The sequence below is a fragment of the Lonchura striata genome, chromosome W (assembly GCF_050655825.1).
Source record: "Lonchura striata isolate lonStrDom1 chromosome W, ASM5065582v1, whole genome shotgun sequence".
Lineage (NCBI taxonomy): Eukaryota > Metazoa > Chordata > Aves > Passeriformes > Estrildidae > Lonchura > Lonchura striata.
The window spans coordinates 1,760,814-1,776,360 of NC_140743.1; the positions used below are offsets into that span (position 1 = coordinate 1,760,814).

A 15,547-nucleotide genomic window follows, 5' to 3' on the forward strand; every position below is an offset into this window, starting at 1 on the left:
TGGCTTCTTGGTCAGCTAAATTATTTCCTCTGTTTCTAAAGTCCAATCTTCTCTGGTGTCCCCTTAAGTGGACCACAGCAATTTGAGCCGGGCCCCTTAAGGCATTTAAAACTTGGACAATTAGCTCTTGATAAATTAGATCTTTTCCCTGTGAGTTTATAAGTCCCCTTTCTTCCTAAATTTTCTAAATGTGTGCACTATCCCATATGCATATTTAGAGTCTGTGTATATTGTTCTAATTTTTCTTTTTAATAACCTTAAAGCCCTGAGTACTGCATATAATTTACAAGCTTGTGCAGACCAGGAGTTACTTAGTGGTCCGGATTCAATTACTTTTAAATCTTTTTATGGATTTGCAACTACTGGAAACCGGGCTAAAGTCTTCTTATTTATTTCTCTTAAATCGTGCACTAATCTGTAGGACCCATCTGACTTCTTTACAGGCAGGATGGGAGTATTGAAGGGAGACATACAGGGCTCTAAAAGCCCTTTTTCCAATAACCTATCTATTTCAGGTTTTAGTCTTAATTTTCCCTCCCTAGGGATAGGGTATTGTTTTATTCTTACGGGTTTGCTAGAATCACTTATTTCCACTGAGAAAGGCTTAATCTGCAATTTCCCCACCGTTTCTGGGGTATACTACACCTCAGGATTAATTTTCTTTTCATCCACCACCCTTAAAGGGCAGAGCTTTATCTGTAATTCTTTATTTACAACTTCTAAATTAATACCCAATTTTATTATCAGATCTCTCCCTAATAAATTGTAATCTGCTTCAGGTACCAGTAGTAAAGAACCTATACTAAATTTGGAATCAGTTTCTACTATCACATCTTTGATAACAGATACCTCAAAGGGCTCTCCTTTTGCCCCAATTATATGTACAGTGTCAGATGACTTTTTACATCCAAGCGGCAAGGCTTGCACCGTGGATCTTTCAGCCCTGGTATCCACTAAAAATTTCATTTCTTCTTGTTGGGGTCCCACTTTTAAGCTTTACCAAGGGCTCCTTATGATGTTTCTTTACATACGTAAATAACTTACTTATTTTAAAATATCATAGCTTAAATAATAGTGTGTACACAATGATTTCAAATTACTTCCACAGAAATGCAAGGGGGAAGAATAGTTTTTGTAGTAGACATTTCATAAAATGACTGCACACTAAGCTGAATTTGTATAAGCTGAGGCAGGAATTCACTCTTCTGAGTTTAGATTGTCCTGGCATTCATTATTCCAGCTTAGGGGGAGAGGATGGAGTCCACAACATCATTGATGTGGCTGCTGTCATTTTTAAATGCACGAGGTTTCACAGCATACAGCAGGAAAGCAGAGACTGCATTTGAAGATCATACAAAGGATCAACTAGTTTCTGATTAAGAACACTCTTTTTTTTTTTTTTTTTTTTTTTTTTAGTGTCTTCCCTTAAATGCAGAAAATAAGTATCAAACGAATGAACAGCCTCACTAAGAAATTGTTACAAGCTCATTAACTGTGTTTACATCCAAAATGCATTGAAAGTAAAGGGCTTTTTGCCTTTCAGAAGCAAATGAGCTGAATTACTCAGGTCATGTTTTGCACTCCGGCTGATTTTATCAGTGCAGGCACTAAGGCTTCAACACATGCAGTTCTGACAATGTCTGCAATTACTTGTGAAAACTATTCTTGCACACATTGTTTCCCTGAATCTTAGACCTACTTAAAATAGACATAATGTTCTGGCTGATAGCAATTTCAGTATTTTGAAAGTAATAAGGAAGAACTGCTTAGAAGAAGTTATTTGTGCTGTAACTAACAGTTGTTTACAATGTCTCTAGGCACAAAACCCCATCATCTGTCATTAGCAGACAGTGATTTCCAGTGATGATATCAAAGTACTGGTTATTGAAAGGGAGCTCTTTCTATAGTACACTTCCCTGGACCATGCTCCCTGCTAGGGAGACTTACCTTAATACTTACTTCACTGTGTACCTAAGAAAACAAGTTAAGCAGAGCTCAGAATGAATTGACTAATCTAAAAACTTCAAAAAGCGGCTTCCCAACCTCAATTTCTGTTCCCCCAGACAGTAGCAGCAGCAGTGTGGGAAGTGTCCTGAAAGGGTGGAGGTAGGACCATGTTTGAACAGTAAGTTATGTGACAACTGTACAATTAAATGACAATAACAATACATTAATACTTTTGCATTTAAGAATTGAAGCTGCAGAAGCAAAAGGCTTCTTAAGGAGGGCAAGATAATGTGGTCCATTATAAAAAGCAAGTAAAAGCACTGCCAGCATCTCACCCCATACAGGCTCCACAGCATGTCCCAAAAATCTTGAAAAGGCTGAGCAGCTACACTGCAGTGTGGGTGGAAGCAGAAATTTTGGCACTGGAGAATAATGCAAGAGTGCAGCTGTCTAAACAAGGGTGGTTTACACCATAAGCTCTATCAGGTTGACATTTCCAACCCCACTGCCACCTCTGGGGCTGGCAGTGAAGGGACCTTGCTGCTTCTCTGCTGGCCTGGGGCCTCACACCCCTAATCTTCCTTAAAGGCATTCTCATCCACTATCTGTTGTTTGCATCCCCTCTTCATATGTCCCTTCTTTCCACAGTAGAAGCAGACAATTTCACGACCTCTTTCTTTTCTTTCCCTAGAAATATAACTGCTCCCGATTCTCCCTTTGTTCTACATTCTTTGTATGGGAATTAGGGTTAGGCCCTTCTCGCACACTTCCATACAATAATGTATCATTTTAACTTTGTCTTTCCCTTTTCTAGATGGGAAAGCATCCCAATTAATTATCATCAAACCCAAGGGGCTTGGGAATCTGGGGAAGTTTAGCATGGGTCCCCTCTCCCATGGGACCAGAGGGCTTGCTTTTCCTCTGTCCCATCTTCCGGAGTGCACTCAGTTTCTCACACACGTGCTCCCCTGGTTCGTGGCCCAGCCCCTCGCGGGGAATGGAAAACGCACTAATACAGAGTCCGCACTCACTTGGTCTCCACGAGACCTCTCACACACAGCACTCCGGGAAAACCACCCCAAACCGAGCAGAAAACCGGCCTATACTCACGCGTCCTACGCCTTTGCTGGTTCTTCGTGCACAAAGATTACAGGGGTAACCGGTTCTCTTTTGCCCGTTACTCAATTTAGGTTCGTCGGTGGAGAGTGATCAGAAAGCCTGGGGCAGCCGGGCCGCCATAAGGGCGGGGCGCCTCCTGATCGTCCCGTAGCGACTGATCTACTTCTCCATCCGAGTCACGGCACCAAATTGTTATAAATTGTGACACGGCAATTTGAAGTGTCTTAATTCAATAAAGCAATTTTATTTAAAATTAGCAAGCGAGTAAGGCAGGCAAAATTCAGCGCTGGGCGGCCGGGGAGTCTCCTGCTCCACCAATGGCGCGCAAAAATGTTCTGTCCCAACCTTCCTTTTATCCCCCCCCTTCTCCTTGCAGGCGTGACTCTCCAAATGTAGTCTGAGTCTGGTCGTTGTGATAGCTTCTAAGTCTCTTCTTTTGAGATACAGCAAGCAGACTAGATACACACACACCCAGGACTGTAATCTCAACCTCCTTATCACCTTGTAAGCAAATAAGCATTTCAAAGACACACCAGTACATTCTTAGCCACTATCTTATGCAAAACAAATTAGGTTAACATACCACAGTATATTCTTATGCAAACTAAAGTAAGCAAGCATACTACAGTGAACAAATTATCTTTTACTTATCTCACCGGCCACTTTAAAAAGTTCTGTTCTCCTCTTTTAACTTAACAGAGAGAAGATGTCCTCCTAATCTCTTTCTGTTTATGTAGAAAGGTCTCCTTGCAAATTTGGTGCCCCTTTTCACTCTAATCTGACGTTCTTATCTAAGGAGCGTTTAGTCTTTGTCACTCATGCAGACTCTGCAGGAGAGACTCTTATCTCACATTCATTCACACATCAGGCCTGTTCATTCATACTTCTGGACTCTAGCTGAGTTGGGTTTTTTGTTGGTTTTTTTTTTATTATTTTTGTGTTTTTTTTTTTTCTTTGTTCTTGTGCCTCGCCCACGCGGACTATGTAAGGTACCTTTTTTCAACACCCCAGAACCTCAAGTACTGATATCCCTAAGTTTCCCCACTGACTTAGGTTCAGCACCCGGAATTTGCCTTTTATTTTATTGAACAGAGGAAGGAAACATTAGAAAACCTCTTAGACTTACACAAAACCGATCTCTGTTGCCAGAGAATCACTGGTCTGTGTAGGCCCCTACCCTGACCCCTTCTGCCTCCCCCGAGGTTTGGCTATCCCTTTTCCCTAGAGATAGCTTCAGAATCAGGGGTTCAGACTTCCACACCTTGCCCAACCTGGACTTCCCACCCCCCCGTACCCAGAGGAATGGGATACACGACTACCCCTCGCAGCCACGGTGCTAAAAGGTCCTAGGATACTGTAGCCTCCCTTGCGTTGGGGTCAGCCTCTCTGGGCTTCAGTACCACCGGGCTTCTGGGAAGGGCCCTGAATCTGGTCGCCTCTGGTGTCAGTTCACCTGTGAGGCTGTCTTTGTGTCACTCAAAACCCTTTGCTCAGCTCCCCACAGGCCCAGGAAGCTGAAGCTGATTTGCAGGTGACTCACTCTCTTTCACCAAGGCTCCCCACCCACCCGGGGGACAATGGCTTGTTAGCAGGTCACTTATACCTTTCTGCCACAGCCCCCACCCTCCTGGGGAACAGTGACTTATCAGTCTTTAAAGGGGCCTGCCCGGGTGCCGGAACAAGGAGGGTTGGGGGGGGGGGGGGGGTGCCTCACTTGGTCTTCCTTCTTTCGCTTCCCTCCATTCCCAACCGGTCTCCTTGCGGAGAGGCTGGAACCGTGGTAATAGGAGGTTCTCACTCACTCACTTCAGGGCTCTGAGCCACTTGAGCTGCTGGCCCCATCTCAAACATGCTCTATATACACATATACTCGCCCCTCCCGTTTCCTTGGGCCCTCCCCCCACCCGTGGATGGGTGATACTTACCAGCTCTGCTGTGTATCATGTGTGCCTCAGGCCTTTTTCTCTGGCACAGGCCCCTCCGTGGAGGACAGGTGGGTGTCCTGTCCTCCAGTCTCGAATGAGGTCATATCCCGGTGAAGCCCCCAAGCTGTTAAAAATGGGACCACACTCCTGGTGTGATTTCAGCATTTATTATTGTTATAAATGAAAATTTATTCAGCCAAATTAAAAAATAAAAATAGCTTTATTAACGGTCAAATTCTATCTAGCCAGACACGAAAAAAACCCACAGTGCTGAGCCCGGGGATCGACCCTGGGTGTGCAACAAGGAGTCAGCCTCAGGAGAGGTTTTTCCCCTATGCCCACACACCTCCATCCTGGCACAAGCGGTTTTTATAGGGAAAATTCCGCCTGAGGCCAAGATTTCTGCAATCAGTCTTTTCTTCTTTTTAGAGTCCATATGTTAATAAGATTTTCTCTTTTGGAGATGAGGGAGAACAATTCATTGTCCCGAGTTGTTGAATCACGTGATGAAATTTACGGGAACACTGCATTCACATGTATCTGCCCGAGAATTTCCATGATATCCATCTCGGGTCGTTCAGGCGATGATCAGGACCTGGGGTCCCCCCCCCTCCCCCCACATCTCTCCAGACATGGCCCATCTCATGGTGAGCCGTACCTTCTTACTTGTAAATCAGTTTCTAATATACACCCGGTCTCGGGGGGGAGTGGGGGGGAAGAGGCTAGTACAAACAAGTATAATCTAACAAGTATTTAACATTATATGAAATGAACAGGGTCTATGCCTTTATTAAAAAGTCAGCTCGACAGGGAGGGGTGTTGTAGTTTCTTCCGGTAGCCGAAGGGTGAGAAGGCGTGCAGAGTCTGTCCCTGGAGTCTCCGTGGCACACTGGTAGCCGGAGGTGAAGAGGTGTCCAGTCTGTATCTGAAGTCCCGATCAGCAGACCGTCCTCTCTCCTTTCCTCCTGGCACACTGGTAGCCGAAGGGTGGGGGGATGTGCAGAGCCTGCTGCCAAGATCCGGCAGCAGCTATCCCTCTCCTTCTCTTCTGGTAACACCAGGTAGAGTGTCTGATTCCTTGTGCCTGCTTCCCACAGCCCAGTCCAATCTGGTCCTCTGCAGGTTATGGTGACAGGTCAAACACAGACTAGGGATGGGGTTCCCTTTTCCCCAACCAGCACACCCATCCAGCCCCCTCCACTGTGCCCCTCTTTTTCATTTTGGGGTGTTTTTCATCCCCAAAACCCCCTCCCATGATTCCACTGGATTATTTTGCATCCCAGTCCTAGTTTGGGTGGGGGTGTAGGTGATTCCCAGGAGCAATTAGGTAATTAACATTTCAATGTCAGTACTTAGTTCGAGCCAAGTGTCCCAGCCAGGCTGTTTTGTTCATAACATTATATATTCCATACAAGGAATGGCGCAAATTATGTTTATTACCCATAACAATTATAATAAAAAGGAAGGCCTAAAGCAAGGGGGCTTGCAAACCGAGCAGAAGCGTTCCTGTCAAGGATGCTGCATCACCGGTGCTGGGTCTTCCTGAGCAGTGATGTCCCCAATGTTCCTGGTGGAGCGGCATGAATTCAGTGGGTCAGATGCCCCTTTTTATCCTGTTTTTTGTCCCTTTGGATTAGTTTCTTTTTGGATCCTTCATTTGCATAGAAGTTTAAGGTGCTTGAGTTGCCCATTACAGTTCTGTCCAGGGTGGCTCGTTTCACTGGGGGGGGGGGTGGGGGGGGCGGGGGGGGTGGTGCACTTTACTTAGGTGTATTATGGTACGTAGAGTACCGTATTTCTTATAACTACCCTTTTAACCTCTTTTACCATAACCAAACTAACAGTACATGCTTAACAGTTATCAATTATTTTACAACCATTTCTAACCTATTTTTAACAATGTGATCCAAGTGTTATGATTCAATTACTAAAAATTTTTAGAGAGGTGCCTCTGCCTTAATTAAGGTGCAAACAAGAACATAGGCTGAAGTCAATATTATGGATTTTATTTAATAGTAAATGTGAGAGAGAGAGATAGAAAGAAATATAGAAAGGTGGGAGGGAGAGAGAGTGACAGATTAAGTAGAAAACTTCACTCTGGATCCCGACGGTGTCCTGTTGATCTTCTTCTTGTCTTCTCAGTGGTGAGGGTCTAGCAAAACATAGAGTTCAATGGATTAATATATGTTTTGGCCAGGTGATAATGCCTAGGTGCCTCCCCTGGGGAGGGCAAATTTGACACTGACTCTTGCAACAGACTCTGTGATCTGTTGCATCACTTTGCATCAGGTGCAGTCATCTGGTGTAAGGCCTCAGGAACCAGTCTAGGGGGCATTTCTGGGGTCTTTGATGGTTTATGACACCTTCTCCACTGCTTCTCACATGAATGCCCTGTGTGTATGTGGCCTTCCCAGGGTGGGAGGGGTTTACAACTGAGCCAGTTAGTGTAAAAGAGGATGGATGTTCACTCCCTCTGACCAGAGGTTATGCCACACACCCAAAAACTCTCCTCCTTCCCCCTTGGTTGGGGGGAGTGTGTGCAAACCTGGCCTCAGCAGATAAGCCTGTGGGATATGTCCTTCTTCCCCCCTAAAACCAGCCAGAGCTGATTTTTAGGACAGCTGTTTGGTTTGGCTTTCTTGTGGATACATTCTTCTCCCTCAGCCTTGTTTACTTCTCCCTAGACCTGAGATAATTGGACAGTAGTGTCACCTTTATCTTATCTCAGGTTCCATTAAGCAGCTTAACTCACAGTCCAAGGTTCTAGTCAGGAGGCATATTCAGGGAGGGGTGGGCTTTGGTGGTCACAGCTTCTTTATACAGTTTTGCCGTAATGGGCAAAAAGTCTTTCATAACAATGTTTAAGCTATTAACTATAACATTTCAGTCTCTCACACCAAGTTTCTGAGAAAAGTTCAGAAAAGCAGATACATAATGGTATTTGCTTGTTTTTCAGGGTAACAGAACTGCATTTGTAAAGCCTTAGGTACTTAGTGATCTTATAAAAGTTAGTAAGGAAGAATTGCAGAAATTTGTAATCTGTCTTTTCAGAAAACTTTACTTTTGCTGTTGGTTCAAAATATTAAATGGCATATTTTAGTGTTCTGATTATTAGATTAAACTCTGGAAAGTGTATTATAACCTAGTCAGGTGATATCTAGACCTTAAAGAGTGAAAAAGCAAAATTTCTTAATCATTGGATAACAACTTGATCTTTTTTTTTTTAATAAGCAGCATGTATTTCAGGTACTGAAGGACTGTGATGAAAAAGAGCTATAAAGACTCATTTGTGATATGTTAATATCATCATTAATACCTAAAGCTAAAATTAGTAAGTGCTGAAAGATTCTAATTTGAGAGTGGAGCAAGTCAAATGAGATTGATGATGATAGTGTGTGTTAGCATTTTTGATAGTGCTTTGAGTGAACCTGCATGTAATAAGGCCAGAAGTACAGTCTTTATTTGTGTTATAATAACAGAATGACAATGTCACTGTAGGACACGTGAAAGCACGACGCGAGCCACCTGCTACTTGCAAGGTAAAGAAGAAAATTTATTATCTGACTCTGTCTTTTATACCTTTTCAACGGTGACATTGGATTGGAGAGTGAATGGGCCACCTCTCCAAAGACATTGGACAAACCACCAGTACATCAAGTGTTATCCACCCCCATAAAAGAATGTAAACAATATGTTGCTTACAGAACTTATATAGGAAACTTCTCTAAAAGAATATAAACTCAGAAGGCTTTAAGAAGTCTTAAGAATCAGGGTGACATGACAATAAAGATGCAAATACTTTTTAAGGTCTTAGATTTTCTATTGTGTCCACTGATTTGATCTATGGCTGTAAAACTGCAAATTCTTAAGTGGTATATCAGAATAAGTACAAGTTTGCTTTGTAGCACTGAAACAAAGGTATAAATTGTTGAAATCTTGTGACTACCAGCAGTCAAGCAGATTGATTTTACTCTTTTCTCCTGTTGTTGAATTACTTTGATCCCAGAAGTTTAGATTAATTAGACAAATACTGCTGCCAATTGCAGTTGTCATACTGTTGAGATATATGGTTATAGCTTGTAGTATGGCTTTTTTAAGTTATGAAAAATATTCCTTTATACACTACAGTTAATTAATGTTTGGTATTTTTATAAATGAATTAGTCAATTTAATAAATAAAGGAATTTATGAAATCAAATCAAAGTAAAATTGGAAAAGTCAGAAGCAAATCAATGCCGAGCCAGGCGATCGGTGTTGGTTGAACTGGGTCCGGACTACTGCAGCACCGTACCCTGGCAGTTCACAGGGTACTGATTTTACAGGGTCTTTTTTCTACTGTTTCCAGACTTAGTGGGATTCTGGGGGGGTGTCTTAGTTTGAAAAGACAGGAGTCTGTGAAGGAAGGCAAGAGTCTCCTGTGAAATGAAAAAGGTAAATCCCCTCCCTCCAAATTACCACAATTTCAGAATTAAAAGGCGCTCAGGCAAAGATATGGGAATGGGAATAACAGTTCTTTACTAGGAAAAAAACTAAATAAAAATAATAAAAAATGTAATTAGTACAAACAAAACTACTGATAGTCAGAAACCTGACACCCTGAGGAGTCAGGGTGTTGGTAATAGTCCAGTTAAATGGTGGCTTTTCCTCCTGGAGTGGCAGATGAAATGCTGCTGAAGCGGTGATCTGTAGAAGGGTGTCGTTTTCTCTGAAGTTCTGGTGATAGAGTAGATGGGCCTGGTCTTCCTCTGGGGATCCAGTGGAGAAGAAGCTGATCCTCTGAGAATCCAGCAGGGAAGAAGATGCTCCTCTGGGAATCCAGTGAAGAGGCTGCCCTGATGTCCCAAAACTGCTGATTTTATGCAGGTAGGGATGCTTGGCTCCTCCCTCTGGGTGGAGCATCTCACAATGGGATGATGTAACTTTACCAGCCATGCAGTGAGTCATTCGATGGTCCATTAACAAAAGATATCTCCCTGGAGGGAGACACTGTTCTTGGAAGAGATAAGAAAACTGCCCAACCTCCAACAGATGGCAAATAGAATACATGCTTATTTTACAAGCCAGGACAGGGGGTCTTTCCTGTTTCCTTTTGTCCTTTTTCACATATTCATGCATGTTCTTTTCTTGTGGTGCTTCTAAATGGAGGTTTCTCCCGAAATACTCTGCTGAAATCTTGTTAGATGGTAATCCCCTCGAATATCTTGTTCTGGCGACAAATATTCATCTTTTCATTCAAGGCATATCTTCTAGACAGAATAATCCTTCAGAATAACCATATTTTGAGATAAGAATTTATCCTGTGCATATTGCTCTTTCCCATCACTTGGTTCCATTTAAAAGGATACTGTATTTTTTAGTCTTGAGTACAAATTTATTCTAAATCATATATTACAGTATGCTTGAGTTTTCATTAGCATCAGCAGACAAATATCCTGTTTTGTGGCTGCCCTTAAAGAGGAAGGCCATAATCTGGAGTTTTCTCTAAAATGTCTTGATGCTGTTGAGGCAGGATGGTACGAAAGAACTCCAGTTCAGAAGGCTAGAGAGTAAAACTCCGATTTATTTCAAATACATCACTCTTTTATAGAGAGCATCGTCCAGACCAATTCCATTGGTCCCAGAGTAAAAACATCTCAAACCATTGGTATGGAGTGAATGATGCTCAGTGGCAGAACTTATCTATAAACCATGTGAACAACAAGAGAGATAAAGAATTATTTACATTCTTTCCCAACTGTTTCCCAGGCTTCTGCCTGGTTAGAAACTTTCTGTTTTCTCTCTGACTGAACTGAGAATATGTACAATGTCTAAGTGCAATGGGCAGTACTTTCACTAAATCTAAATTTTTGGAGGACAAGTGTGTCCTCACTTTGTAGTAGATTACTTGATTATTATAGTCTTAGTTCCCAGTGGCAATAAAACTAGGATTTGGTTGCTATATCACTTTTTCTACTAGCCTTGTTTTGCAGAGGTCAACTGCCAGTGAAGCTGAAGTATTTTTATTTCTAACTTTTGCAGTTGATGGCAGAGATGAGGGTTAGAATTATCTACCTTTGAAAGATGCAGAAGTCTGTCTATATTTTAAAGACAAAAGATTTAACTGGCTCTTTGGAAATGCATGTAGTGTGCAAATGAATGTATTCAACAGTCTAAAATAGTTTAATTTTTCTTGGAAGAGCAAAATTTGGTTTAAGCATATTTCAGTAACGCTTTTGGATCATCTGTTTCCAGGGCCTACTCTATGTATGTTGTTGCTAGTTAATATTCAGTACTGGGCTTTGTATGCAATTTAAGCAAAGGTAAAGGTCTTGCTATAGAAATGTCTCCTAAAGATATAAAATACTGTTTTAAAATGACTGTTGCTGATCCTTCAGTGATTTTTGTTCTGTTTGACAAATGTATTGTGAAAGTACAAACTGCTAACAATGTTATTAGCATCAGAATTATACAAGATCACCATTACTGAAAAAGTGGAGCAGTTCTGGAGTCTGCAAAGATAAACTGTGCTAATTACCAAAACTATTTAGTAGACCGAAACTTGGTCTCACTTTTTTTACCCATCTAGCTGTGGTTTGTTTGGGTTTTTTTCTACCCTGTAAGTGCTCAGAGGTTAATACAATTTTGTTGGCCAGTTAATTAAGTTTGGTTTCTGATAACTATATTGCTTCTCAGTATTACTGTGTGTATTGGGTTTGTGTGGTAGGGTTTTGGTAGCTGGAGGCCGTGGAGTGGCTTCTGTGAGAAGCTGCCAGAAGCTTCTGCTATGTCAGATAGAGTCAATGCCAGATGGCTTTAAGATGGACCTGCTGCTGGCCAATCAGCAATGGTAATAGTACGTCTGTGATAACATATTTAAGAACGGGGGGAAAACTGCTGCACAACAGCAGCTGGAAGAGAGGAGTGAGAATGTGTGAGAGAAACAACTCTGCAGTCTCCAAGATCAGTGGAGGACGTGCTCCAGGTGATGGAGAGGGGGCTGTGACCCTGAGGGAAGCCCATGATGGAGCAGGTTTGCTGGTAGGACTTGTGACCCCATGAAGGACCCACGCTGGAGCAGTCTGTTCCTGAAGGACTGCACCTCATGGAAAGAAAAAGTGGAAGGGACCCACACTGAAGCAGTTTGTGAAGAACTGCAGCATGTGGGAAGGACCCGCATCAGAGACATTCATGGAAGACTGTTCCCTGTGGGTGGGATCTCACATTGGAGCAGGGGAAGAATGTGAGGAGGAAGGAACAGGAGAGACATGCAATGAACTGACTGCTACCCCCATTCTTTGTGATGCTGGGGGATGGAGGGGTGGGGGAATAGAAAAATTGTGAGTAAAGTTTAGCCTAGGAAGAAGGGAGGGATGGAGGGAAGGTGTTTTAAGATTTGATTTTGTTTTCTCATTATCCCACTCAGATTTAATTGGTAATAAATTAATTTTTCCCAAGTTGAATCTGTTTTGTTTGTGATGGCAATTAGTGAATGATCTCCCCTCTCCTTATATCAACTCATGAACCTTTCATTGTCTTTTTCTCCACCTGTTCAGTTATGGAGGGGGAGTGATAGGGCAGCTCTGTGCACACCTGACATCCAGCCAAGGTCAACCCACTAAACTATGATAATGTTTTTTACCTCTCTTAGATGTTCCTGACAATGTTACTTATCAATACAATTGAAGTATTGAATTATATATTAACATCCATATAGCCATCTTTAAAAATGCTGATAACACTTTTTGTGGGCAAGGTAAGCAGACCTACTTTAATTCTATAACCCTGTAATCTATTTTGGTGAAATGCTAGTTCTTAATGCAGTTCTTGGTTTTATTTACAGAATTGAAATGGCTCAGGAGACAAACCAGACCCCAGGGCCCATGTTGTGTAGTACAGGATGTGGATTTTATGGAAATCCTAGAACAAATGGCATGTGTTCTGTTTGCTACAAAGAACATCTTCAGCGACAGCAGAATAGTGGTAGAATCAGCCCAATGGGTAAAGGTTTGAGATGGTTTTTTTGTGTGTGTCTTGAAAACATAATGTATAGGTGATAAGATGTATTCAGGGGATCTTCTGATAGCTGCATATTAAAACTATGAATATCAAGGGGGATAATACTTTAAATCACAATAAAAATGCTTTTTTATGTAATGTATTCTGGCCCACCTGGTGTTGAACCCTAAGTTGGATTTTACTTACTCTCTGCTACAGTTGTGTTCTTATACAATCCTTGTGTTTTGGTCATTAAAAATATAGTCTATATTAAGAAGATGCAGCAGAATAAGGATTTGAAATGGTTCATAACTGTATTAAAATCTGCTTGACTAACTTGTATTCTATGCTTTGCTTATAATTAACTTCTCAATTTTCTGTTATATAGGGACATCTAGTGGTTCAAACAGTGCTACCTCAGACTCTCCATCTGTACAGAGAGCAGATGCTAGCTTAAGCAACTGTGAAGGTACTGCTAGTAGCACATCTGGAAAATCAAGGTAAGATTATAGAATTATTTAGGTTGGAAAAGACTCTTAAGATCATAAAGTCCAACCATTAACCTAACACTGCCCAGTCTACCACTAAATCATGTCCTTAAGTGCCACATCCACATGGCTTTTAAATACCTCCAGGGATGGGGACTCAACCACTTCCCTGGGCAGCCTCTTCCAATGCTTGACTACCCTTTCAGTGAAGAATTTTTTTCTAATATCCAATCTAAACCTCCCCTGGCACAACTTGAGGCCATTTCCTCTTGTTCTATCCCTTGTTACTTGAGAGGAGATCAACTCTCACCTTGCTACAGCCTCCTTTCAGGTAGTTGTAGAGAGCAATATAAGGTCTCCCCTGAGCCTCCTTTTCTCCAGGCCAAACATCCCCAGCCCCCTCAGCCACTCCTCATCAGACCTGCTTTCTAGACCCTTTACCAGATGAAGGTATTATTTTGAGGTTTGAATGAACTGTGAGTATATAGCAAGTAACATTGCCCTATTACAGAGAGTTTCTGCATAGGAAAAAGTGACAGTGCACTTTACAGTGCTTTATGAATCTTTATAAATTAGGACTAATTAGTGTTTGGTATTGGACTACTACATTTACAAGGACATTTCTGGTTTATCTGGGGAAATATTTGCTACATTTTGCCTAGTTTCTTCTAGATAAGAAAGATAGAAGTACAGGTCAAGAATGTGTATCAATAATAACTGATCGGGTAGTCTGATGGATTTTGATAGCTTAAGCTCTTATGTACTCTAAACTAATGTAATCACCCATTTCACTGTATGTAAACAGAAATGTGTCTGTTGCCGCTTTACCTGTAATGCAGCAAATGACAGAAATGAGCATTTCAAGAGAGAAGAAATTATCACCAAAAACAGACATCGCGCCAGGTATGTTTGCAGAGTAACACTGGATACAACTGGCTTAACAGAAGCTGACAATTTATTTATTTTCTCTTAAGTAGGCATCTCTGTGGTGATTGTCTTGAGGAACTGTTAATTATGAATGCTTCTTGAGTATTAATACTCTCAGAATCAAGAAGACTTACTAGTGCCAGAACATAGTTTTCCGACGTGTTCAATTTTAGTGCATAACTTTTGACACTTGAGGAGCATTTTGGCTATCAAACCTTCATTTTTAAAAATAAGACACTTAAATTGTATCTGGGTGCAAGATGTTCAGTTTTGAAGTCAGTGTTGATTTCTTTATAAAGCCTAGCAGTACAGTTTCTGCTGACTTGTGGCAATCAAAATGGTTTGTTGCATTTGAAGAACAGGGTTCTTAATTCTATTCTACAGAAGGAGGAGAATGGGGCAGAAGGGAATACTTGATTTAAAATAATAGCAAAGACTGCTAAAGGGTCTTGGACTAAGTGAGTAATCAGTAGATATAACTGAAATGCTGTTGTGTGGATATAGAGTACTTACAGCATTAATTGCTTATTAAGAATATTCAACTCAAAAAGCAAGTGAATTCATGTTTATTATATGACAGTTTATTCAAATGGATATATTAATGTACCTGTTTGATATCTATAGATATTGATACTTGTTATTTTTAATAGTTCTGAAAGTCTTAAAACATTGAAAGCTGATTTTTAATAGGAAAATGTATTTGCTACAACTGAGGATAAAATTGCTTCTTTTGTGTTGAAAATTCCAGAATGTACCACTCAGTACTGTATACATGCATCTTTGTCTTTGTTTAGGACTACTGTTACAGCTACTAGTTAATTGCTCGGGTTTTATACACATGTTTTTACTATTTTAGTTGTCATGTTAAGTTAAAATTGTGACATTAAATAAATTACAGTTGCTTTTACTATATTATTTTTTGGTTATGTACAGACTGAGAAATTTTCTACATGTTTCAGCTTCCTGTAACTTGTATTATCTGAAGAGACTTATTGTATGTAACTTAGAAATTTATACTTTGTTACAATATTTATAAATCCATATTGTCTTGTTATGTATTGGTACCTGAAAATGTGATAGGCAGTAAAAAAAAAACATAAATTGGTAGCAGTGGTCAAGAAATATCTTAATTTTGTCTTATTAAAACTACCAATAGGGATTTATCAT

The 15,547-nt window shown here is 41.0% G+C and overlaps 1 protein-coding gene across 5 annotated transcripts in view; it reads left to right on the forward strand.

Moving 5' to 3' along the window:
• Positions 1 to 15,547, forward strand: part of LOC146762977 (AN1-type zinc finger protein 5-like) — an 87,203-nt gene that overhangs the window by 47,680 nt on the left and 23,976 nt on the right. Inside the window, exons 2-5 of one of the 5 annotated variants that reach the window (XM_085571087.1) lie at positions 12,619 to 12,723; positions 12,811 to 12,968; positions 13,354 to 13,465; positions 14,259 to 14,356. In XM_085571087.1, the coding sequence (XP_085427213.1) occupies positions 12,818 to 12,968; positions 13,354 to 13,465; positions 14,259 to 14,356 (361 nt within the window). In that variant the 5' untranslated portion in view covers positions 12,619 to 12,723; positions 12,811 to 12,817. Of the gene's footprint in view, positions 1 to 12,618; positions 12,724 to 12,772; positions 12,975 to 13,353; positions 13,466 to 14,258; positions 14,357 to 15,547 lie in introns of those variants that run through there. The other 4 variants (XM_085571085.1, XM_085571088.1, XM_085571086.1 and 1 more) reach the window with 4 other exon arrangements.